The 25,675-nt window shown below is 39.1% G+C and overlaps 1 protein-coding gene across 2 annotated transcripts in view; it reads right to left on the reverse strand.

Moving 5' to 3' along the window:
* The window catches only part of FRY (FRY microtubule binding protein), a 196,155-nt gene that overhangs the window by 161,999 nt on the left and 8,481 nt on the right, over positions 1–25,675 (reverse strand). Inside the window, exon 1 of one of the 2 annotated variants that reach the window (XM_054164678.1) lies at positions 6,084–6,335. The exons of the other annotated variant lie outside the window; for it this stretch is intronic. Within the exon in view, the coding sequence (XP_054020653.1) occupies positions 6,084–6,153 (70 nt within the window). The 5' untranslated portion in view covers positions 6,154–6,335. Of the gene's footprint in view, positions 1–6,083; positions 6,336–25,675 lie in introns of those variants that run through there. 2 annotated transcript variants of the gene reach the window in all.

Genomic DNA, 25,675 nt, shown 5'->3' on the forward strand with positions numbered 1-25,675 from the left:
TTTGGAGTATTAGCTAGATATACAGGAAAAAAATCAAACTGATGGTAATTTGATAAACCCAAGGATATTACAGATTAATCACTCAAAGTGGTTAATAATAATTTAACAGAATTGGTTTCGTTTTACCACAAGCAAAATTCTTGGAATCTTTATGGAATATCTACCAGTGATGTCTAATTTATGCCTAGTTTCCAGATTCTTTTCTATTTTGAGATTAGGATTGATGTTTTACCACAAAAATGTATGTACTAAGATTGCACTCACTCTATTTGCAGACTATTACTACAATAATTCAAACTTTTTAATGACAAGCAAACTCGTGCTGTAAATAAACTGAATTTCGCAATAAAGCATCTCTAAAGTCTCTCATCCTTCTCTCCCTCCCGATATGGTAGAAACAGTTTGGAAGGTCATAAAAATAGACAAAGTCATTTTTAAAGAGAGTTCTGAGGTCCCTAAAGTCATAAAACTTCCACTTTCCCTTACTTTTAAGAAGAACCATGTCAAAATACAAGTTCTAAAATGGGTACTGCTAGAGCCCAAAGAGCTCAAACACTCTGGTTTAAAACCCAGCTGTGTGGTGAAGAGGATCAGAACTGCAGACAAGTATAAAGAAAGTTGTCCTGGAAGGTAACTCACCACTATCAAGCAAGTTACTTTTCTGATCACAATCACAGACTGCTTAAGAGCTGAAAAATACACTAAGCACTCTGATTTCAGGCTCAATGGATAAAGCAACCAATTTCCTTCAAGTAGCAAGAGAGTAGCAAGTTGCATCCTTTGTCCAGGGCATAGTCACATGGAAGGCCTGAACAGATACTAATCTTTGTCCCCAGGGCTCCCTAAAGGTGGAGGCCGTGGAAGTGGCCAGCTTTCTGCAGGCGTACTAGGGTCAGACCTCAGTAGCAAGCAAAAGGAGCAGGTCCAAGCACAGCCCCAGCCCAGGCTGCAGTTGCCCATCAGCGCCAGCCTGTTTCCCAGCTTTCTGCAACCACATGTCCCTGTCCATTCCACAGCTGCTGGTCACCCACTTCAGGCTGAAGCTAGCCAGTCCTTTCCCTGCAGGGCAGTTTTGCAGCACTTCAGCTTCCTGAATCAGGTCACTTTGGGTCTGCAAGAATAGAAATGTCAGAGCAGGAGAGGTGGCAGGGAAGGATGGGCTCTTGCTCAATGAATGTGTTTAAGTGGGTACTGAGAAATATGAAGGAGCTTCTTTCCATCATTGGTATCTTGCTACAGTCACATGGTGTGCTCAGCTTAAACAGGTCTATATTTGTCTTTACTTGTGACAGAGGGCATGGACCCTGTTGACCAGACATGCTGGGGATGCTGCAGCACAGTCAAAATCCAGCAGCAGTGAGCTGGGGGCTCTTGAGGCAGTAGAGGCCATCAAGGAAACTCCCATGAAATACCTCAAGGGAATCAAGGGAAGCTCCACTAAGAAAGTGATGCAACCAACAGCCCAACTGAAATGCCTCTAAACAAATGCATGCAGCATGGGCAGTCAACAGGAGTTGGGGAGTACTGTGTATCTGGAAAACGGTGACCTGGTAGCCATCACTGAGACTTGGTGGGATCCTATGACTGGAGAGTGCCTCCCTGCAAAATGGCTGTTAACATCTGTCATCTTCCTGCAGAATAAAATCTGGCTAGAGTATCTTCCTAGTGCAGCACAGAACTTAGACATAATGCAGACTTCTACCTAAGAAACTGCCTATGGCATTCCCTTTTTCTTGCTCATGGACACAGGTTTCCATGAATATTCTCTGTAAAAAAGCTGAATTTTATTGCTAAATGTATTACTTTCATTTAATGAAGGACTAAATGTCCTACATTAATTTCCATTCCTGACATGGTAGAAACATATCTTCAAGAGCAGAACAGAATATACCTGACCACTACCTGTCAGGCTTCACACTGGCCCTTGAGAAGTATCTCTGATGCTGAATGCTCTTCTGACAACTTACGTTGTTTTGATGCTAGTACTGTGTTCAGGTTGGTACATGACCAGCAAGCTGTGGAGGACCCAGAGGTCCTTCTGGGACTGTTGTGGAACGCTGCTATATTTGAGCAACACAAGTAATAGCTAATGTGGGTGCCTGTGCGCTCCCAGGATTAAGCTGTCTCTGATGTTATCACCACTAGTAAATACCAAGTGGCTTTTGTCAGCCACTGCTACAGGAGCAAAGACAAAGGTGTGCAGCAGCAGAGTTGATCAATGGGCTTTGTACAGCACAAAGGTGAAAAGGATGATGATAAGAGGGTTTTGATGTGGATGGTGGCTACTGTGGAAGAAGACAGGGAAGTATGAGCCATATGAAAGAGATCTTAAGTCTTTAATACTAAAAAAAGCCTTATTCCAAGTCTGAATTCAATACGAGTCCACAGAAAAAAACAAGAACTTGTCATTCAAAGATAGTTAAACAAGTTTAGTAATCCTTAAAATAAGGCCCTGAAGATAACTCTATTGTATGAGAAGTGCAAGTAGAACGTGCACTACGTAAAATGAGGGCTCTCATTTCCTTGCACAAAAAGACCTTAAAATTCATTTCTAGTACCTGGGAAACAATGAAATGCAACTTCTGCCACCCCACATATGAGATGACTTGTGAGAGCACAAGTGAGCCATCTGCCTGTGCCATTCAGATTCTTTCCTCTTGTAAACTGAATTGCTGATCTAATCTATAAACTTCCACCCCCCCCCACAAGTATTATAGAATTTCCTGCAGTTTATACTGATGGTTATGGTATCTTGTTTTTTAAGCTTCCATTCAGATTTTTAAAAAAACTATTAATTTGAAGAATAAATTCAAGGGAAATCTGATTCATTTAAAAGGTAAAAGTCCAAAGAAAGAGCAAGAGACCACATTTACATTCTTAACATGCGGATTCACATGTTGTTCTTTGAGTACATTACAAATATTTATTTGCAAAAAGTATTTGGCAATATTCCTATGACAAATCTGAACAGAAGACCCATTATCATGCTACTTTTGGTGAGCCCTGTTTTATTCTTGTCATCTTATTAACCTCAGTGGGCCGAGTGAGCACCACTCACCTTGAGTAAGCACAGTCCTTTAAAAGTTAATTCTAAAAAGTAATGCAAATTATTTATGCAGCTCTTGACTAATGCAGCATTGATTAAAAAAAAAAAAACAAACAAAACCTGAATATTTAAGAAAACACCTGAACACAAATAAGTTTAAAGAAAAAGAAAACAAGATTATTCTTATTTTCCAACTGCAGCATCCCAATTCTGATCCCATCTCCTACACGTCACAGAAACATTTTCCAGAACTACATGACGTGCATGGTGTCTTATTGACACAAACAGAGCAAAAGTCTGGTTTGAGAGCTGTACAAAGGAGTGTTTTGAGGTCTCACAGTTTGGTGGGATGATTCAAAGGCCAGACTGTGACTTGGCTTTTCTGGCCCCAAAGAACAAGAGTGCATGCTTACTGAAAACACACATCCTGACTGCAGTTGTTAACGGGTACCGAAAATTAATCCATTCTGGTGCCCATGAACTACCTGCCTCCTTAGCTGGCTGATGAACATGAAAATCCAAGCAGCATGCTAGGTGAAAACTTCTGCAAGTGCTATGTGACAGTGAACTGAAATCCTGCCCAGCATGTCAAGAATGCTAGTTTGCTGACTGCAAATTTAGAGAAAATGGTCATCCCAGGTAGAATAACTGAGTATATTTCATGGTATGGGCAATAGATACAGCTGGAAATCTATTAGAAAATGTTAATGCTCTGTGTAAGCCAAGGCACAAATCAATAGAAAGAATAGGTTTAGGTGGGACCATAAAGCCAAGGAAGGATAAATGTTATTTACAGCTACTGTTTTGAAGTGACAGTTTACAGAAACATACAGAGACGGTACCTCTACACTATAACCGTGCTGTAGGACCTAAACATATTTTTCATTTAAAATACCATGTAAGACCTCTTTCTATTAGGTGAATGCCCTGGCATAATTTATAGCTTACTTCTGCTCTTGGGTATGCAGAGACAGCACCTATTTTCTGGAAAACATGTTCTTGTGCATGCATGTGCAGGCTTCCCAGCAGTTTCTCAAGCAGGGGAAGTATTTTCTTCTGCTCCACCCATCGCATAGCAGAGCTGAAGAAAGGTCTTTTTGAACTCCCTACTGTCTTCTTATCAAGTTGCTTGCTTTTCAGCTAGAAAGCTCATACACAGATTATGAACACAGCTTTTCAGACTGAAAGCCAAAAAAAAGTAAATAACTGGCAACAAGTTTAAAGCAACCTGGATTAATTTATTGTATTTCCTCTTGCTGTTTATTGAAATACAGCTGCAAGTGTGTTAATCAGCTAAAAGAATGCCAGAATTACCAATTACTCATAGTCTATTTCCATTTTCTTAAATCAGAATTTCATTTAAGGATTTCTAACTGCAGACTGGAATCACCCTAGTTGTTTTGAAATACTTTCAACACAGTTCTATGCAGAGGAAAAAGAAGGGGGGGGTGGGGGGGGAAGTGTTATATTTAATTCCATAATGTTGTAATTTTTATATTCTTAAGTGCTAGTTTTACTTAGTCTTAAAGTTACAGTAATATATCACAAACCCAATGCCAGAACTGATTTGATTTCTGCACCATAAATTGACTTGTTTTTCTTCTGCCATAAGATGTTACATTCTATGATTCTGTGAACTTCGACTGCCATACAAAATGTGTTGTCACAGTACAGACTTACATTCTCAGTACTGGATTAGCATTAGCCAAATCATAACATTCTCTTTCAGTCCTCGTGGGATCACTGATTTGAAAGCATATGCACTAAGTATTTTGGAAGGAGGGCAGATAAGCAGTGCTGTATAGGTGGTAGTATTATTCCATGGTGGCCTCACACTTGTGGTAGACAGACAGATTTAAACAAGCGCTACAGTGTTACTGAGGTTACAAATTACCTGGAAAAATACAGTTTCTATGGATATCATCTAATGAAGACAAGTCTTGCATGTCACACATCTAATACAGTGTCATTTTTATTTCTCTGCAGGTATTCAGATATATGCCTTGTATTAAGCAGATTTTGCAATATTTTATACAATGGAATTAAAAAATACTAGTATTTTATGCAGGAATTATTAAATTAGATAGTGAGATGATCAGAATCTTACTGCCTATGTAGCCAAGTTGGATTTTTCCAGAGATACACTATCCTATCTCTTCAAACCAATTAATTATGGGTATTTAGCACTATTAATAAAAGGCATATTAATATGCCTTCTACAGAAAAGGCATATCCTGTTCATGTATTTTAAATTTAAAAAGCAAATTTCTGCCAAAGTTACATCATGGCCTTACCTAGTCTGAATATATTTACAAGCACTAAATTTTATTCAGGGGTCTCAATTATAGGATATTGCTAAAAATCTGAAGATTGACTGATCTGAAGAGCAATGAAAATCAGGGACAGCAATGCTGAAAAGACCACAGAAAACTCAAATGCTGTTTGTTTACATTCTGCAAAACCCAGCCTGGGTGAGATAAACAGATGGATTCTTTCTGGATGGAAATATTGCATAAGATTCTGAAATTAAGCATAGAGGGTGGGAAGTGCAGCTATAAGCAACTGATGTTTTGCTTTTCATCACATGAAGATAATGACTATCACACCTGAAGTATAAGCTTATATTTTTGTCCTCAGTGCACAGTCAATAAGAAACAACTTTAGAGCAATGCCACACCCTTGTTATTAAACAGCATTTTCAGAAATATTTAGATAAAGCCTGAACAAATCAAATAAACATCTAGGCAGGAAATGCTGTTTGGAATGCACTCCCTGCTATGTACTGTTAGAGACAGCCAGAAAGCAGACTAACTTCAGAATTCAATCAAGCAAATCTAGTATAATCTCATTACAGCTTTTGCAGTTAATGAAACCTGCTTAAATCTCTGACATTCTGATTTTCAGAGCTGATAAAAGCAAAAATTATTTGGTTTATAGAACACAAGCATACAGAAATATTAAGATTTTATCCTTCAGGTTAGCCTAGTTATTTACCAAGCAATGCGTAATATGAAAAGATTACTCTTCTGCTACTCACTATTGCTCCAGGATTTCAGTAAATATTTGATACTGATTTCAAAGAAGCCTGAATCCTGCTGGCTAGCCATGTCTGCTGCATACAAAGAGGCTTCTATAATTCTGAGCAGCTGAAGTGGCAGGTACTATGTATGTAGATGTGACTGTCACCAGTTAGTGATGTAAACGAGGGGTCAGAGGAGGAAATGAAGTCTCCGCAGATCCACTTCTTCCGTTCATGGTAGGTAAGCTCATTAAAAAAAAAAAAAAAAAAAGCTCAACAACAACAAAAGCACACCATGAGATTTTTGTCCTTTGCTCTTCCTCTGAGGCTCGCACTTAATTCTATCTGCAGAGTATTTTATTCCCTCACCCACTCAGCATGTATTTTCATTTATTCCATTCCACTAGAGGGTAAATTTCTTCTGGTCAGTTAAAGGATATGCAGTACCACAGCACTTGTTCCATAAGCAGAGTTAGAGTGTCTTCCCGAAGGGTGTCTGAGCTGTGCTTTTAACAACGTGCAGTCTGCCTGTCTGAAGCTTTTTTTTCCATCAGTAGCTGACAGCCCGAGCATATGCACCTCCTCTTGCGAACCGCGTATCAACTTGAAGCCCCACTGAAACGGTCTCTCCTGCAGCTGGAGGAATTTCACACGTACTGTTTAGCTTTAGGAAAAAAAACCCATCCTCTAATGAATATCCTCTGCATGCTCTGGTCAGCTGCTCTCCTTCCGCCTGTTTCCAAGAAGAGCACACTGAACTATACACAACTGCATCATGCTGCGGTAAAGCAGAGCTGCACCCATATATCTGATTGCAGTGACGCTGGGGGGAAAAAAAAAAGAAAAAGAAAAAGGCTCTCACTCAGCCCACTTGCACAAGAGAAGCGCTAAAAACATGGCATTCAGACTGGCTGCTTCTGCTTTTCTTTCACTGCTACACAAGAACGTGTTGTATTTTTACTGATGACTTCCCCCCACCACCACCCCCGCCCTCTTAACAAAGATGAGGGATAGCAAGGTGAATTTATAATGGTAAATAAAGCAGAGAGCTCACTGCTCTCTGAAAGAGACACAGAAGAAAACTTGGTTTAATTTTTATCTTGAACAACATTAAAAAAAAAAATCCCAACTGAATTCACGTAAGGAAATGAGGCAGAGGCAACTCACTGCTTGTTAACACTTCATTGCTCGCTACATATTTCACATTCCTAAGGTTTTATTTCAAATAATCACTGTCCATTACTATGTCTATACTAATGGTAATGAAGACAAATCAGAGGAATCAGTTTCCCAAATATTTTTTGTTACATGCATGCTTGGTATCACCCTTCCAGATAACTATTTCCTGGGAATAGCAGCACTTCTTTTCTCACTTACTGGAATAAATTTCCGGCAGCATCTTGTAATTACAGCATCTGAGCCAAAACAGAGCTTGTCTGCTGCTTCTAAAAATTGCTGCTTTCTGCTGAAAACTCTGTCAGCAGTTACATCTGGACATTATTTTTAGTTTCAGTATGCAGAGTATTTGATGTTTGGATTGGAAACTGAGGAACACAAAGGTCATTGAGACCAAACTTCTGTGTTTCTCACTGAAAATACGCTAAATGTTGTGGTGGGTTGAGACCCACATACAGACATACCTTGTCTAAAGATAAGGTTTTGTGTCCTCACTACTGGAAGACTGTTGGAGAAACTAATTTTGTAAACTTCCTTTGAATTCCTAAATGAAGTTTACTCAAAAGCAGTTTACACCCTTTCATGAACACAGATTATCACAAATGTTCAAAGTACCTCAGGTTTGATCTCAACAGCTATCAGAGATCTGATCAGCTCTTCTCTTGAAATTGAAACTGGTCCCAAATTTATTTTCTAACACCCATTTATGCCTGTCCTCATCCTCCCCCCTGCTCCCAATGTACCATTAAGGTTAAATTTGATACAAAACATGGCAAGTTCCAAGACCTACAGATGATGACTTCCTACCACCCCACTAACTGATTTTTCAGCTCAGAGAATTCCAGGTAACTTTGGCAGTCCTTATTCCTCCTCAGAAATACTGCATCAATTTCTGTGTTTAAGGATTTAAGTAATAACTTCCCCTCTGGTGTTGATTCAAATGCTTCTCTGAACATGATTGATATCTTAATTTTGTAACAACTCTCTTGTTGGAAATTCAAATAAAACACTAATTTGAAGATAGTTGTCTTTCCTAAGTATGCATTGGATTTTATCCAATTTTCAATTAAATCCACACCCTTAAATGTAATCTCCCACCAAATTTTGTTTCAAAACCTTGAGTGCATGAGGTCAAGTAGCCTCTCTGATGATATACTTTTTTCACCATACATTATGTGGTTTGTATTTACAAGGCAGAATCTCTTTTTTGACAGATTCAACAAAAATGTTATTACCTGAGCTGCAGCTTGATGTTCTTGTTTCATAATTGCAAAGGATCAAGGATGTTTAACCATACACTTTCAATTCCTTCGCATATTCTTATTCAGCTGAACTTCTGATTGACACTCTCCAATCTCCAAGCCGCAACTGTCTTTGCTAACAGCACAATGGGGACTATTCCAATAACTCTGCAGTCCTTTTCCATATGAATGGTGGAGCACCCAAATGAAATGACTGGGACATCAGTTTAAATCAAACAAAAGAAAGTGTTTCTTTTTGCAGGAAGTTGTGAGCTTCTGGAACTTGTTTCTGCTGAAGGTTGTGGAGGTAGGCAGTATTAACAGCTTCAAAATAATGTTAATAAAAACAAATTAAAGTCTATAAAGGATGCTAAAAGGACAAGGCAGGAAAACAATCATCTCTGACATCCTTAATACTGCATTGGGGCATATGAGAGGGATGAGCTGCAAGAAATGGCTACTTTTGTGCCCGGGGAGGTGGTGGAGTCACCATCATTGGAGGTGTTCAGGAGGAGACTTGATAGGGTGCTTGGTGCCATGGTTTAGTTGATTAGGTGGGTTGGATTAGTTGATAGGTTGGACGCAATGATCTTGAAGGTCTCTTCCAATCTGGTCTATTCTATTCTATTCTATTCTATTCTATTCTATTCTATTCTATTCTATTCTATTCTATTCTATTCTATTCTATTCCCAAACAGCATCTTCTGCTGCTGCTGTCAGGAGAATACCAGCTGGGACACCGAGGTTTGATTTCTTCACTGTCAGTAAAGAATTCCTTTTACTTCTCACAGTCTGTCTTTTGAAAACTGCAAGACTATCCTTGCTTATCATGAATCAGCTTGTACAAACACGATCCAATAATGTTCCCGTCACTTGGCCTTCTTGATCTTTACCAGTTATCAAGTCTAAGCACAATTTCTTATCTATGCAATCATTTGGCAAAGAAATAAGTGGGCTATCATATACAAGAATATCTGGATTTACCAGAGTTTGTGTCTGGGATGTTGCAGCAACACCCAGTGCCTACTTACACTTCTTGTGGACTATGGCTATAGCTACATTCAGCCTTCTGCCTAGAAGTGGCAGAATCCCTCAGCACCTTTATTACTGACTTCTTCTGTATAGCAGTCTTTTTCTAACATTGACTCACAACATTAATATACAATGCAGAATCTCACAGCTTTCACCATTTAGTAATCTTTCTGAAGAACACACTTACCTATTGGGCACTTCCACTGACAATATGCTGTTGTACTAAAATATTGAAAAACTTAATACAGGCATTCACAACATTCAATACTGTTGTTAAAAAGTGCTTCAGGGTTGATACTCCTCCATTATCAGTTCTGCTTTAGAAAGTACCATGGAGAACATAAATATGTCCAAATTTAACCTTCTGCACTAATAGCTTCTTTAAAATTTAAACAATGCAAATACTGTTTTTCTTTTCATTGAATAATCACAAAATGTTAAATGAAATTTTCAAATGCCCAACTGCATTTGAATATTTGCCAGTCTAAATTTGCTCAAATAGGACATCTTCCAGGGAATACAATGATTTCCTTCACATTTGGGAGACACTCCTAAAACAGGTATTACACATGAAAATGGCAAAACCAAGAAGCCTTCTAATCTAGTGCCCAGAACTTACTTTAGGGAGGCTGACAAAACTAAGAATTTTTGAAGTTATACAGCTCCCATTTAAGTTCTTGTTGACTTTATGATATTTAGAATCTAATTATGTATTCCAGCTTGTGAAAGATAGGCATAAGCAATACAAAATCTGTCAGTGTTAGTAAGCCTTCTGATGGTGGCTGTTACAGTCTCACATTTACAAATACAGTGAGCTACTTTCTATGCCGTTTCTACCTGGGAGTTTACAATAAATTAATGATGATTTTTTTCCATCATAAAATACATCACAGATCCTTAATGTAGGATTTTTCATAGGCCTACTATGAAAAAAAATCTGCTGACTACATGATAATAGAAAGATGGTTTCAATTACAAATGTTCGTGTGTAACTCATACTTCACCTTTGTGACGTGCAGTGCACCTTCTGTTCTTTCATCTGTTTTCTGAGATCATAGGTAGAACATATCCAGGAGCCCTGGGTACCTGGCTTATACTCTTCTCTGACTGAACAAATTCTGGGGCATTTCCATGCCCCATGTTTGGAAAAGACAGGTTGGGAAAAGCTGTTTCTCAGCAAGGTCAGAAGCGTTCACCTGAGCAGAACACTTCACGTACAGCTATTTTCATTGCAAATCATCTGGAAAATAAACTTCCAAAACTTTCACTCAGTCAAAGAAAAAAAAATGACACAAAAATCATAGCACTGTAGGTATTCACAATAGCAATCTTGAGGCATCCAGCTTAGATACCAATGGTGGGAGGCGAGTGCCTTCAGCATGACTCAAGAGTTCCCAAGAGTTCCAGTACAGGGCACAGTTAGTTATTTTTCAAAGCAACCTATTTCTCTTCACTGTCTACACATGATATTGTGGGTAACTACTTTTGTAAATTATATACTTTATTTAGGTGCTTAATATTTAGGAGGATAGATATCCATTTTGTTCACATTTTTAGTAACTGCTATTTGTAAACACTCTTATAGGCAGTTTAGTCCTCCACATTCTGAGCATTGCTCTTTCAGGAATCCTTTAAAAAGCATATGAAGGTATGAATATTGCACAGCCCTTGCACAGTCTTTCAGGGCTCATTTTAGCTTGGTATGAAGGGAACTATTTGCATTTTGCAATATAAACTCTCCAGAATCTGAGGCTAAATGCAAAGAGTACCTGAAGGCCCCTATGGGATGAAACAGTAACAAAGCAAGCATGAACTATAGATTCAATTTTTGTACACATATTTTTCTTCCTAGTGCTTACACACTGACTGTCTTCTAGTTGCAGAAACCACTAAGTAGAACAGTATGTTCCATCAGGTTGGATTTACACTGGTACATTCTGTATGTAAGTTGGCAGTCTGGAGTTCTTCCTCTAAGGAATAACTAAGGGCTGCTTATTCGAGTCTCTGTAGTTTTGATATTATGTAGTCCTTTTGGGCAAAATAAAGCAGCCTTTCAAAAGAAGATTCCCAAATCAGTTTGATTCCAGTGCAGAACACACTTAATAGATTAAACCAGAAAGGTTCTATTATGTCATCATATCCTGGGATATATTACATTGCATTAATGATTTCACAATCCCTTCTTTAATGACTGAACTACCTTTCAGATGGACACTGGTCATAGCCAAATGGTATTCAGGTGCTTAAATATAGGTGTCCAGTGTGATTATAGATACTCTAAAGTATATGAGATTTAGGTCATCTACACTCACAGAGGCTGGCAGGTATGACATAAAACCTACATTAGATCCACAACCTTCTGAAGCAGTTGGAGGCTTTTTTCTTAGAAAAGGTGGTATCTGATTCACTCTGGTTTCAGAAGTAAAAAAGGAAGTAATTTTTTCAATGGCATGTCTTTGTATTATTTGTGAGGCAACAAGCCCATGAGTAAGCCATCAATAGTAATAAAAAAAGAATACTTTCACATTTAAGCAAAAAACAACCCCGCAGTATTTATATGCAGTGAGTTTATTTTCTTCAACTTAGCATTTGTTGAATTTAGGCACTTCTTTGCTTCTAATAAGGTATTTCCAAGGCATTTTCTCTTTTCATATTACAGCTTGCATAACACAATACAATTCAAGACAAAGATTAAAACATAGCTTGGACATATGTTATACTAACGTTCTCTGTTGAAATGAAAATCAAAACTGTTACCTAAATCAACTACTTTAGGTACCTATAAGGTCACATGATTTAACAAGGTAAAATAAACAACTTGCTACGTTCCAAATTAACAGCAGAGAGTGACAGACAGCACTGCACAGAGTAAGAGTTCCTTAAGCAAACTTAATTTAATGTGATAAGATCTACAGAAAACAACAGAAACCCTTCCCAGTTTATGTCTCACTGGTTTTGCGGCACCATTTTGTTTTGCCTTGTGTTTGTAACTGCCTGTTAAGATATTGCCACCTAGCGGGGGAAAGCAACACAAGTAGCAGCAGCAGAGCCGTAAAGATGCATAGGAGAACACACGTTCACATTGTAAATTGTGCCAGAACAGAACACAGCAACACAGAAATGAAGCACGTCTGTACGTCTGGAGAAAGAGTATCAGGCAATCTGTGTACAATTATTTACAAGTATTGTAATAGAAACCAATTAAATATAATTTAATAGAATAAAATTATGTTAATAGATACCATCCTCATCATGTTCAGTGAATCCTCCCATCCTCAGCATGTTCAGTGAATTCATAAGAGTAACTGTGTAGGTTGAAGGGGTTTGTTTCTTATCTGTAAATAACACCACCTATTAGGCATTTTGCAGAGGATTCATTACTTAATGTTGGAACTATGTCTTCAATATTCAGAGTACTATTATCCTTCTCCTGACTTTACTTTGGAGCTGTCAAACTGATATGTCCTTTTCAATGTTTACCTCTAAGTTTCTCCCAAGCTAAAATGTCTCTGGCAGCATCAGCCACCCAGGAGCAAACTTCATTTCCCCAGAACTAGTGTACACATGCTGAAAATACACCACCCTGTAAGTCAGTTTCAAATTTGCGCTGCTACTCCTGGGGCTCAGGCAACACATGCAAGAAATACTGCCACACAAGTCAAAATGCAGCCTGCATCCTTCAAGCACAGCCTACAAGCAGCAGCAGGCATGAAGAACAACTGGTGTAGTATTTTCTTCCTGCTCATCACCTTAATTTCCAGGCACTATTCCTAAACAAGCTATTTTCCACTACTGCAATCCAACAAACCCATTTCCTTCTCACTTTTGTTACAAACCCTTTGCTATATTTCAGAGGCAGGATTACAAAGCATACTCTCCAAAGTTCCCATCATGGGCAGGATTACAAAGCATACTCTCCAAAGTTCTCAGCATGATGTGTCAGTGCTTCCTCACAGCAGGAAATTTCCAAACAGCCACTGATGGTGTCTCTAATTCTGGGTGCTTGTTTCAAAGACTAGATTCAGCAACTGAACCCCATCCACTCAAAGTATAATTTACACAGGTAATTCATGCCTAAGAGACTGGTACCAGGTCACACTGAGCCTAGGACAAAGGGAGTGCAAGGGTTGTAGCCGTCCCTCTTTTCCTCGAGTTTTGAAATTTCATTATGCAATAAACAAACTGAACCCTCACTCAAAAGTTTAGAGCCATAATTAGGCCATAATCAGGGCCTCTTCCTCTTCCATTCTTTCATATAGTTGTATCTCTTCTGCCCTATTTGCAGCAAGCTCTATAAGAGGGGCAGCAAAGTGGAAGCCAAGAGGGGTTGGATCATGCCCATCACTAGATATTCACAGAATCAGGTAATGGTTTTGGTTGCGAAGGATCTTTGAGGATCATCTAATCCAGTGCCCTGCCATTGGCAGAGATATCTTTTGCTAGATCATCTCTATGGATGACTAACAATTGCTGCATGTTACTACAGAGATCATAAGACTTCTCATCTTTTCTTCTCATTCTTGTCTGGGGTTCAGGCACAGATCTCCTTTTTGCCCAGGACCATAGAGCCAGGGCAAACTCACCTCTCCCCTCCTTCCTCAGGTATGCATGAGGCAGCCAGCTGGGAACCTGCCTTGGAAAAGGAAAAGCACTCTCCAGAGAGATGCCCGAGATGTGACAGGAAGCAGGGGAAGGCAGACAAGGAAGGAGTTGTACCCACTCAGAGTGGCGAGCTGATGCCAAACCCAAGGCATTCCTGACCCAAACACAAGCCACTTTAAACACTTTTGTTTTTCTGGTTTTGTCTCCCTTGTAGAATGACACATTCAAAATACTGATTTTCCACAAGGTACTTCCCTGCAACATGCTGCAAGGCTATGACGTTTTCATTGATTATCTATTATGAGGAGGAGTTTTCAATGCAGTAGCTCCAATTTGCTCTCAAACACTAATCCACCTCCCAGACAGTTCCTATCCCAATGTAGGCACTTCTTGCAGTGGTTTTAACACGTATATTTTCCTGAATCTTAAACACATTTACAGATATACTTCCTTTCTCTTAATTCTGCTCCAGCAGTTCTTGAAGCTTTCCCTGACTTATTTAAAGATGCTCTTGTGATAAGGTACTTGCTTACTTGTTCTTTTTTTAAACTTTACTTTCCATTCTCTAGTTTTATCTTTAATTATTAACAATTCTTCCTTTCTGGCTTGACCTATTTGGATACTCACACTTCAACGCTTTCATTCCTCTGTAGAAAGGTATCCTTCTGCTTATGTCCTTTTGCTCCACTAGCAATGTCAACCTTAGAAAAGAAGTTGAATTTTTCACTTCTCTCATAAAATGAGAAAAAACATGTTGGAAAGGTTTCAGCCAACTTCCATCTACTACAGCTCAAGATGAGATGGACATAGGATCAGACCTTTTCTGCCTCCTACACCTTCCTATCAGGTATCATGCTCTGCCTGGTCTCACAGAGGCCATCAGACCAGCCAGGCATCAGGCATTACACGTGTGCCCGTGTAACGTAAACACCTCCATGGTTCCCTCAGATGGTTCTTATGCATTCAGCAGTCACTCTGAATTATTCAGAAAAGCATTACCTCTTGCAACACCTGTGTAAGGACTACCCACTTGAAACAAAGCAACTCAGCTCTGTCAGGATTAGCTGACCTTAGATAACCAACAACACTTTTTAACATTTGTTGAGATGATGAAGTAGTATGAAATTGTGTTTATCACTGCACCTTCTTTCCTCGCTCCCCTGACACAGACTGCCACATACCATCTCAAACAAGGCTGTATACCCTTCAGAGGAGGAAGGAATCAAACCCTTGTTGTGAGTGAAGTGCTTGGCACACTGGCACCTAAGCTCATTATGGTATAAGCAGCGTTTTTCTCACTTTACTCACAAGTGCTAACAGAAAGAGCCAAAGCTCAGGTTCAGGTAGCTCAGACCAGCACTATCTTTAGTTAGATGAGGGACCTAATGACTCAGTTACATAACATCCACAACTTTAAAAACTTGTTTCAAGTTGGGGAAAAAAGAATGCTTCAAATATTAGGATTACCTAAGAAGTGACGCCAAGAAGCAGGGCCTCCAAACTCTTTTTTCTTTTCCTGACTGTTGTTTATAAACAGGGCATGCACATGAACCTACATTTCCTAGCTCACTTGATACCTTTAATAGTTAGGATGCCAATCACCATGCCCTTCATCTTTTTGAAAGTATTTCTGTATATCCAAAATAAACATGAATAGCTATGAGAAAAAAAAGTTCATGACTTGAATCACTGCTTGTTTCAGCAATTTTATATAGATGACTCTAGAAAAAAATAGGCCATATGATTTTACAGTGAAATTTCTGTTTCTCATGGTCATTTTTTCCTCACATTCCTGCTCATTATGTGCAGACAACCTTTTGGTTACAGCCTTTAGCGCTCTCCTGTTCCTATTTAAAATGACATTCTCTGTTCCTCGAAGAACTGATGCCAGTAAACCATCTCAATCCTAATCAGTTGTTGAAGGGAAAGTGTCTTGTTTTATGTAGTTTTGAAATCCTTTTCCTATATATCCCTCCTAGGCAAATGCTGCTGAGACATAGTATAAGAGGTTTACTGTGTAATACCCTTGCTTGCACAATGGTATGCTTAGATGTTGGCTAGATAGGAAATGACACTTTGGTTAAAAAAGAACAATCTCATGGGTCTTACATAAGAACACTTGCTCTGACTTGCAAAATACTTTCTATGTTTTATTCAGTATGGGGAAGCGAAAAAAAAAACAACAAACCATTATCCAAAAGTATGTATTGTGTTAACTCTGAAGCAATCTGTGGCAGGAGAGATTTCAGTTTCAGAGACAGAGCTTTTTGGTGCTGTTTGGGGTTTTTTTGTGTGTGTTTATTTTCCCCTCGACACAGTACTTTTTAACTGATCAGCACTTGTGCAAGGACTCTCCCTTGCTGTGGAAAAGCTTTTGTATCAGCCTCTCTCCTATCTGAGCACAGGCAACAGATCAATAGCTCTCCAGCATCCTCTGACTTGCTGCTTCTCTACAGAAGCACAGTGTCCTCACAGTGGCCAGGTTAAATATATGTGCAGCCTTTGTAATTGGGTCTTTTATATCCTTCAGAGTCTTTTCAGTTCCTGCTAACCTAAAAACCATCTTGGTTTTCTGAGAGCTATGAGGTCTAACACAGCTCCCTGCTTATGTTGGAAAATGGCAAATGATTTTCTTCCTGTTTAAGAGGGTGATGTTACTCAACGGTTCCCTCATGCTACATGTGAATGGAAATTGTAATTTAGTGAAAAAACATGTGAAACAAAAACTACAATCTGCTTTTTATTAACTAAGTAAAAAACACTATTTTCAACTTAGAACCGAAGAAAGCACAAAAAGATAAGTCACATTTAAAATGGAATGATTTCTTGGTAAAGACAACAGTAATTATAGTTACTTAAACTACATTTAAAATGATTAATGATTTTGAGTCACCACTGCCTAGATTTTCAAAGGTATTTAGCTCCTGAAATATCTAACAGTTGCTCTGCAAATTATCAAGTGCCTAATCTGGCACTGGTCCTAGTGCTTGTTTGTCCACTGCATCCTTAAAGGCTTTGAAAATCGAAACAAATTTGTTCTAAAGTTATTAAAATTAGTAGATGTCATCCTCTCCCATGTTTTTTCTTTCACCAGATTAGAAGAGGAAAAGAGGTTCTTTCTTTTTCATTTCCAGTTTGGCTTTTCAGCTGTGAAATGAAAACCAAACCAAAGGATAGATAACTGAAATCAATCCACTAACACAGAATACTTTTTATTCAAGTATTTGAATACGATGCATAGATCTGAAGAAAACCCAGGGAACTTTCACAACAGCCTAAGTCAAATGGGAATGGTGATCATAAAATATAACAACTGGGATTCACCTTCTTTGCCATACTGCAGTGAAGTTGCAAGAAATGCTGGACTGTGGCTCAGGGTGTGGAACTTGAGCTCATGCTCAGTCAGGTACTAGTTCCTGGTGACACTGTATCCTCCTGACTCACACAGGGCACCAACGTGCAAACCTTGCCTGAACTCTTCCACAGATCAAGGGGGGTCATCGCTAGCTACTGACTAATTCAGTGAACTAACACCATAGCACCAGCATAAACAGAACCCTTTATAAAACACAAACTTTCCAAGCATATAAGGATACTCTTTCCTCTTTTGACAATAGGACAGATTTGACCCAAGGTGTGTTTTCATGTTTGACTTAAGCTAATATTAGATTGTGCTACTGTTGGAAAGCTGTGAAGTTCGCCCATCCTCTCCCTTCCCCCCTAATTTCCATCAGGTCTCCTTAGAATGGCACTAGTTAGGAGTAGAAATTTCATTTGTGTGGTGTTTGGTGTATTTGGGGAATACAGTGCTACCTTCTGTTGATAAATGACTTTTTGTGTCGCCCCACAGGCACATGATCATTATGGTCAATACAAGGGAGGCTGCAAGGGGATTTATGTGGGGAAATGAGACAACAGAAAATAATGTTTCTAAGTTTAAAAAAAAAAAAAGATTTAAAAATCAAAGATATACTTTTCATAGGTATTATGTGGTTAAATAGGTTTCCTAACTACTCAGATGCATGCACAAATACCTGTATTAGACACTTCATTTTAAAGTATGAACATTCTTCCACACCACTTTTCTGGCTGAACCATTAGTAAACTTTGGCTGTTGCAGGAACAGATACATTCTGAGCCTAATTGTGAGAAGCATGACCAGACCATGAGCTTGAGGATTTTCAAAGCATGAATGAACAGTGATAATCAGCCTGATTTCCTGCACAGGTCAGGCCAGAGATCATCTTTATTTCTTATCCATGTACAGTAATTCAGAGTAGCCAGACAAAGAAAAGCCTTCTGACAGAGTTATTACAGGTAATGCTAGATCCAGGTTAAAGCATTTGTAAATGCTAAAACAGGTACTTAAGGAGTCAGCTCTAGTCCATGAGACACGAGCATAACATTTCTCATATACTTACATACACAACACTATTAATTCTCAGTAATATACAATCCAATCAAAAGAATAAATCTAAAGATATCATCTATGTGAACAACAGGCTTTACACTATTATTAAAAAGCAACTGCTGCAACTCACATTCATTTCTGTGAGGTTTCATCATCAGACTACAATATTAAGGTGATATAGAACCCTATGCTGTGTATTCCATACATGACACAAAGAAAACCAGACTGTCCAGTTCTGGTGTCCCCATCACAAGGACACAGCTGTTTGGGCAAGGCCAGAGGAGGCCCACAAAGACGATCCAAAGGCTGAAACCCCTCTGCTATGAAGATAGGTGGAGGGAGCTAGGATTGTTCAGCCTACAGAAGTGAAGGCTCTGAAGGGACCTTATAGCTGCCTTTCAATAACTGAAGGGATCCTTCAGGAAGGCTGGAGAGGGACTCTTTGTAAGGATGTCTAGCAACAGGACAAGGGGGAATGATTTTAAGCTGAGGGAGAGCAGGTTTAGACTGGATCTTAAGAAGAAGTTCCTCAATACAAGGGTGATGAGACTCTGAATAGGTTGCCCAGGGAGGTTGTAGATGTCTCCTCCCTGGGGTTGTTCAAGGCCAGGTTGGATGAGCAGCCAAGTCTAGTTGAGAGGTGTTGCTGCTCATGGCAGGAAGGTTGGAGTAGATGATCTCTGAGGTCCCTTCCAACCTAAGCCATTCTATGATAAAGAGAAAAATAAAGACATTCTATTCACATAATACATAGAGAAACTTGGAACAAAATCCACTCATTCAGTTCTGGGGTATGGGAATAGAAATGCAAATTTACAGAATGAATTTGAACTGCTAAACAGAAGATGTGGTGATGGAAAAACCCCAATAACACACACAGTCACACTCAAAAGAACCATGAATTGAATATTCTAGACATGTTTTACTTATCAGCATATATGAACATACCTATTAATCCCCTTTTAATGTGTTTCTCTGGTGATAGGGAAAGGAGTTTCATGTAGCAACCTTCTTTCAAGTTTATCTTAAATGGTGAACAATACAAAGGTCTTTAAAAAGAAGCGGACTTGTAATACATGGAATTAAAAGAATGGGCATTCACCACCTGACTGATGCAAAGGAATAGCACTGAGAAGGCAAAAGAATATTAATTTGAACTCAAGATGGCTAAATGAATGTGTCATTAATTTTATCAATACACATAAGTAATTTATTTCCCTTTTAACAATTGTTTGCTTGCATCAAGATCATCTGCAAAAATTCCAGAAGAAATTTTATTTTGCCCTTCACAAAACAACAAAGCCTTCAAACAGACAAAATCTCCAACTCTTTGAAAGGTTGTCTAGACCACGATGTCTTGATGTCTCCTGAAACTTAAGAGATTAACTTCATAACAGGGACATATTGTGCTGTTGTACGTTTGTTCATATGATACACAGATTCACTACAGTCAAATGCAGAACACCTTCTGGGACATTCATTTCCTCTAGAGTTGCACTAAACACAAGCAAAAAGTGAAAAGAGACAGTACCATCCCTTCAGTTGTGGGGGAAATACCTCTAGATCCCATCTGGTGATGCAATATTGCACCAAAATACCATTAGAGATATCATTTGTCATCAAGACCTGACTGCATCATTTAAACTCCTGAGTAAAAACTATAATATATTCTTTATTTTAACGTGTTCCAACATTCTGCTAGGCATGAGTGGATGGGGATGTAAGGTATGGGACTGGTTTGGGCTGTTTTTTTTAACAATATGTGGAAGTAAAGATGCCATGCTGTGTAATTAATAAGCCAGAATATCCATAAGAAGTTATTTAAAACAGTTGTTAGCAATGAAGTACACAATAAGTTTCACAGCACTGATGGAAGACCAAAAAGCCTGTTGAGTATTTAGAAGCACTTTATGTTTAAGGTGTTTCAATTTTGTGTCAATAAACATAATGTTGGAGTTTTTAGAAGTGTGATGGTTTAACTGTGGATTTGTTGTACTTCTTCACTGTCCTGCTCAGAAAACTGTAGCTAGCTTTTTTCAAAGGCACAGCCTGAAACTGTCACAATAGTGACACAGTTTCACAGTGACAGTGACAGAGAAGAATAAATAACAGTCTCTTAAAATAAACTGAAATGAGTGTTTGTGAATATGGACAAACATTCTGCAGCCAGGCAGAAAGGGACCTGGGGATACTGGTTGACAGTAGGCTGAACATGAGACAGCAGTGTGCCCAGGTGGCCAAGAAGACCAATGGCATCCTGGCCTGTATCAGGAATAGAGTGGCCAGCAGAAGAAGGGAGGTCATTGTGCCCCTGTACTCAGCACTGGTTAGGCCACACCTTGAGTCCTGTGTCCAGTTCTGGGCCCCTCAGTTTAGGAAAGAGGTTGACTTGCTGGAATGTGTCCAGAGAAGGGTAACAAAGCTGGTGAGGGGTTTGGAGCACAAGCCCTATGAGGAGAGGCTGAGGGAGCTGGGGTTGCTTAGCCTGGAGAAGAGGAGGCTGTGCCAGGGGAGGTTTAGGCTGGATGTTAGGAAGAAGTTCTTCATCGAAAGAGTGATTTACCATTGGAATGGGCTGCCCAGGGAGGTGGTGGAGTCACCATCACTGGAGGTGTTTAGGAAGAGACTGGATGGGGTGCTTTGTGCCATGGTTTAGTTGCTTAGATGGTGTTGGGTGGTAGGTTGGACTCGATGATCTCAAAGTTCTTTTCCAAGCTGGTTTATTCTATTCTATTGTAACTAATAATTCTTTAAAAGACAACAGAAATTTATAACTGAGAAGCACACAAGCCCCATGCTTTTCCCATTTTAAAACCTGATGTTTTAGAAATAATTATATAATAATTTTAAGATTTTGGCTTATAAATCACCCATGTGAGGGCAGGCAACATTGTTGACATTTGGTCGTATCAGTCTACAAAAGAATGGAAGCAATTCACCCCTTCACTCTTTCTGTACATTCTGCATAAGGCCCCTTGCTTGGATAGAAGGCAGAAGTTAAAGGTAGAATATGGAAGTGGGATTTAATCACAGAATCATTCAAGTTGGAAAAGACCCTGGGATCACTAAGTTCAACCATTAAGCCTTCTCTACAAAGTTCACCGCTAAACCATATCCCCAGGCACCACATCCAAATGACCTTTAGACACATCCAGGTTGGTGATTCAACCACCTCCCTGGGCAGCACATTCCAATGTCTGACTACTCCTTCAGTGAATTTTTTTTCTCCTAATGTCCAGTCTAAACCTACCCTGTTGCAGTTTGAGGCTGTGCAGGTATTTACAGTATAACCCTATTTCAGCTACTTAGCTTGTATGTCTTCTAGTTAACATAAAGAAATAAGATGATTCATCCCATTTTAATGGGATATCTACATTAGATTACATGGATTAAACTCACACCTGTTTCTCTCCAATAATGCTCCAGTCTCTTCAAAGGAGCTTGAAGTGACTAGCTTATTCAGCAAATATCTGAGTTTGAGAAGATGACATTCCAGTTGTCTACATCAGAAAACATTACTGGGTGTTTCTCTTTTGAGATTAGCAAGACTTTTAAGATGAAAGCCACTAGGAAAGCACAAAGCCATTTCTTACCATCTTCAGCTTGAAGCACTACTTATTACCATTTATAGACTATGTGTTTTCCTAAAAACTGGTTTAAATACTAAATTCAGTCAACCTTTACCTAAAACAGGGATCAAAGTGAAAATCTAAATCCACTTAACAAAAAGGATAATAAATCTGTTGAATGAACTGCACCTGTTCCTTGGAGACCTCTGCTGTGAGAATGGAGCAATGCTACTGCACAGGGGACTCCTTTCTGCTGTTCCCCCCCACAAATTTCAGGAGTGGTGGAAAGCAAAGGAGGTGAGAAAAGAAAGGAGCCTGCACCGACTGCAACAATAAGCACTGCCTGGAAGCAACAGACAATAAAGTTTGATGTAGGTCTGTAGGATTGCCTGACAATTTTACCATTTATCTTTCACAAAAAAGCAAAGAAAAAAACCCAGTAGATGATGTTTTCTGGGAATATTTAGTGGAGAAGGATGTCAATAAAAAGAATCAGGAAATGCCTGAACAATTGAAACAATCTTGGAAAGTGGAGTAAGAGCAATGGCATTATTTTCAGTAATATGGAGTGAATTATGAACCAAAGTACTTGTAGAAATGGCAAGGAAAATATTGAACAAGGCTGTAGTAACATCATATTAACTTGACTTTTCATTTTGTTGAACTTCATGAAATTCCTATTATATAGGACTAGCCCCAGTACCCACCCCTGTGCTATATTGTTTGTGACTGACCTCCAGCTAGCCTTCCTGATGCTCATCGCAACCCGGGTTAGCCTGGCAGATCAGTTTTCAATCCAACTAGTTTGTATTTCTTCATTTTGTCTATGAAGATGTTGGAGGAGACACTGTCAAAAGCCTTTCTAAAGTTGACATAAACAGCATTCTTTGCTCTCCCATCATCCACCAAGCAAGCTGTCTTGCTTTAGACAGATAATGCAAGATCTCCCAGTTACCTAGTTCTCCTGTGTTTGGAAGTAGGCAATACAATTATTTGCTCCATCATTTTCCCAGTGATTATGTTGAGGGTGACTGGCCAGTAGTTCCATATATCTTTTCTTGTCCTTCTTGAAGAAAGGAATCACATTTGCTCTCTACAAGTCCTCAGGAACCAATCCCAGTTGCCATAAGCTTTCCAAATTATCAGGACTGGCCTGAAAGTAATGTTATCCATCTTCCTCAGCACTTGTGGTTGCATACTATCAGGTCTCTCATGGACTCATGTATGTCCAGTTTGTTTTAAGTGTTCCCTAATCTGTTACCCCTGTATCAAGGCAAATCTAGCTTAGTTCAGGCCTTCCTACTGGTCTCTTGGTCCTGGGATTCCTGAATGCCTTCTGAAGGCAGAAAGAGGCAAAGAATGCATTGACTACCTCAGCCTTTTCCATCTCCATCACCGTTATTCTTCTTCCTTCTCAGTCAAGTTTGCACAGCCACTGAGGTCACTGAGGTTGGAGGACTCAAAATATAACAATAGATTATGCAAAAGTATTCTTAACCCTGAAATCATATAAAGGACAAATCATAATACAACTCTTATTTAAGAGTCCCATAACATTTAGTATGGCAAATCTAAACTTGAATTATATTATTACTAGCTTGTAAAGAGAGAACTGCTGATTTTCTAGTTCCAGAATGGATTTAGAATTGGACTTGTACACTTTCTTTCTTTGTCCTCAATTTGCTTGCCAGAAAATGAAATACACTTCAGACCCAGAAATTCAATCTTGTGAGCTTAGTTTAGCTTCTGGTATTCTGCTTTTCTTCTCATACTTCTTTGGCCCTGGCATCTTTATGTGATAGTAAAACCTCTTAGACTTTTTACTTCAGAGTAGAGCCTCAGCATCTAGTGGAAATCTAATACTTGAAAGATTCTCCATACAGGAGTCAATAACTGTCCATAATAAATCTAAACAAATCCTCTCACAAGTACTGTAAGGTGACTTTGAACAAACTGGTACTGAGCTTTAATGACCTTTACAATCAGTAAAGTTGTGTCTTGCTGGACAGACTGATGATTCAACTACATTAGACCATGAACAACATCCCTATAGTATACCTGGTGCTGACTCTGGCCATAAGGCCAGGTGGCACAAAACAGCCTACGAGCATATAGTAAAACATCAAAAAATTGGTGGTGCCATCCAATTCTATCTCAGTTCCTCAGCTCTTTTCGGCTTCTGAACTGTGCCTGATAATTAAGGGAGAATGAAGGTTGGTCCAGGTTGGTTCCTTGCAAACAAGGAACAGGAGAGAACAGACAGGCTAGCAAGAGACTGACTAATTTAAAGATGCTAAACAAAGTAGGAAATACAGGACAAAGATGTTATAATGAGAAAGAGGATGCCTACCATCCCTCTCCTGACTGATATGCAGACTAAACACAAAAATTATTTTGCCAACCCTTTATTGTTTGCATCACAAATTACTGCAGAAAAAATATATTAGGAAGAGCAGATAATTAACAACCAAGTGAGCACAAGGATGCAAAGTAACATATTCTGCAAGTAAAGCACATTGCCATTACAGCCACAGGGACAGTGCAGAAACAGTAACTCCAAAGACACAGAGCAAAATCCCACAATAAATCACAGCAATACCCTCAGGCAGCTCTAAACCAAACAAATAGATGAAAACCCCACCACACAGCCAGGTTCTGGAAGAGGAGTCACTAGATTTTGTCATATACAATATACATTACTTATCTACAGAAACAGAAATTTCCAGTACTGCCTTCCAGTAACAGATGGGAAAGATTTCTTGATTTAATAATTTTTAAATTATAGTGCAACTTAAGTATCCAACTAAAAAGCACAAACAGGTATTTGTGGGGTCTTCCAAAACGTATCTGCTTTATACCACATTCCAACACTGTGCAGCAGCTAGATGTTAGCAGATCCTGTGCAAGAAGAGTTTCAATTAATCTTATGTTGTGTAGCACTGTGCAATGTCAACTTTCCATAAAACCCAAACACAGTAGTGTCCTGAGCTCCTCAAACCAAGTTCCCAGTTTAAGATCCAATCCCAAAAGTTAATAAAAATCACATTCCAAATTAACCACTCTTAATTTGGAGCAATAAAGAAAATTACTATGAGAGACGGAGTTGATTAAATTGGTTCTTTATGAAAACCTAAATAAATGAACCTACTGCCTCTCTGCTTACAGCTGGTTTACCAGAAGTGTCATGAGGGTTTTATTTCACTACCAGGGCATTTTCATCATGAGAAGCAGAAAAAAAACCCACAACCAACCTACCAGCAAACACCAGTCATGTTCAAAGACTTTTCATTAGGTAGTCTTTTGTAGAATGGAATGGAATGGAATAAACCAGGTTGGAAAAGACCTTTGAGATCATCAAGTCCAACCTATCACTCAACACTATCTAATCAGCTAAACCATGGCAACAAGTGCCCCATCCAGTCTCTTCCTAATCACCTCCAGTGATGGTGACTCCACTACCTCTCTGGGCAGCCCATTCCACTCTTTCTATGAAGAACTTCTTCCTAACATCCAGCCTAAACCTCCCCTGGTGCAGCTTGAGACTGTGTCCTCTTGTTCTGATGCTGGTTGCCTGGGAGA

This window comes from Dryobates pubescens, chromosome 10 (assembly GCF_014839835.1).
Source record: "Dryobates pubescens isolate bDryPub1 chromosome 10, bDryPub1.pri, whole genome shotgun sequence".
NCBI lineage: Eukaryota > Metazoa > Chordata > Aves > Piciformes > Picidae > Dryobates > Dryobates pubescens.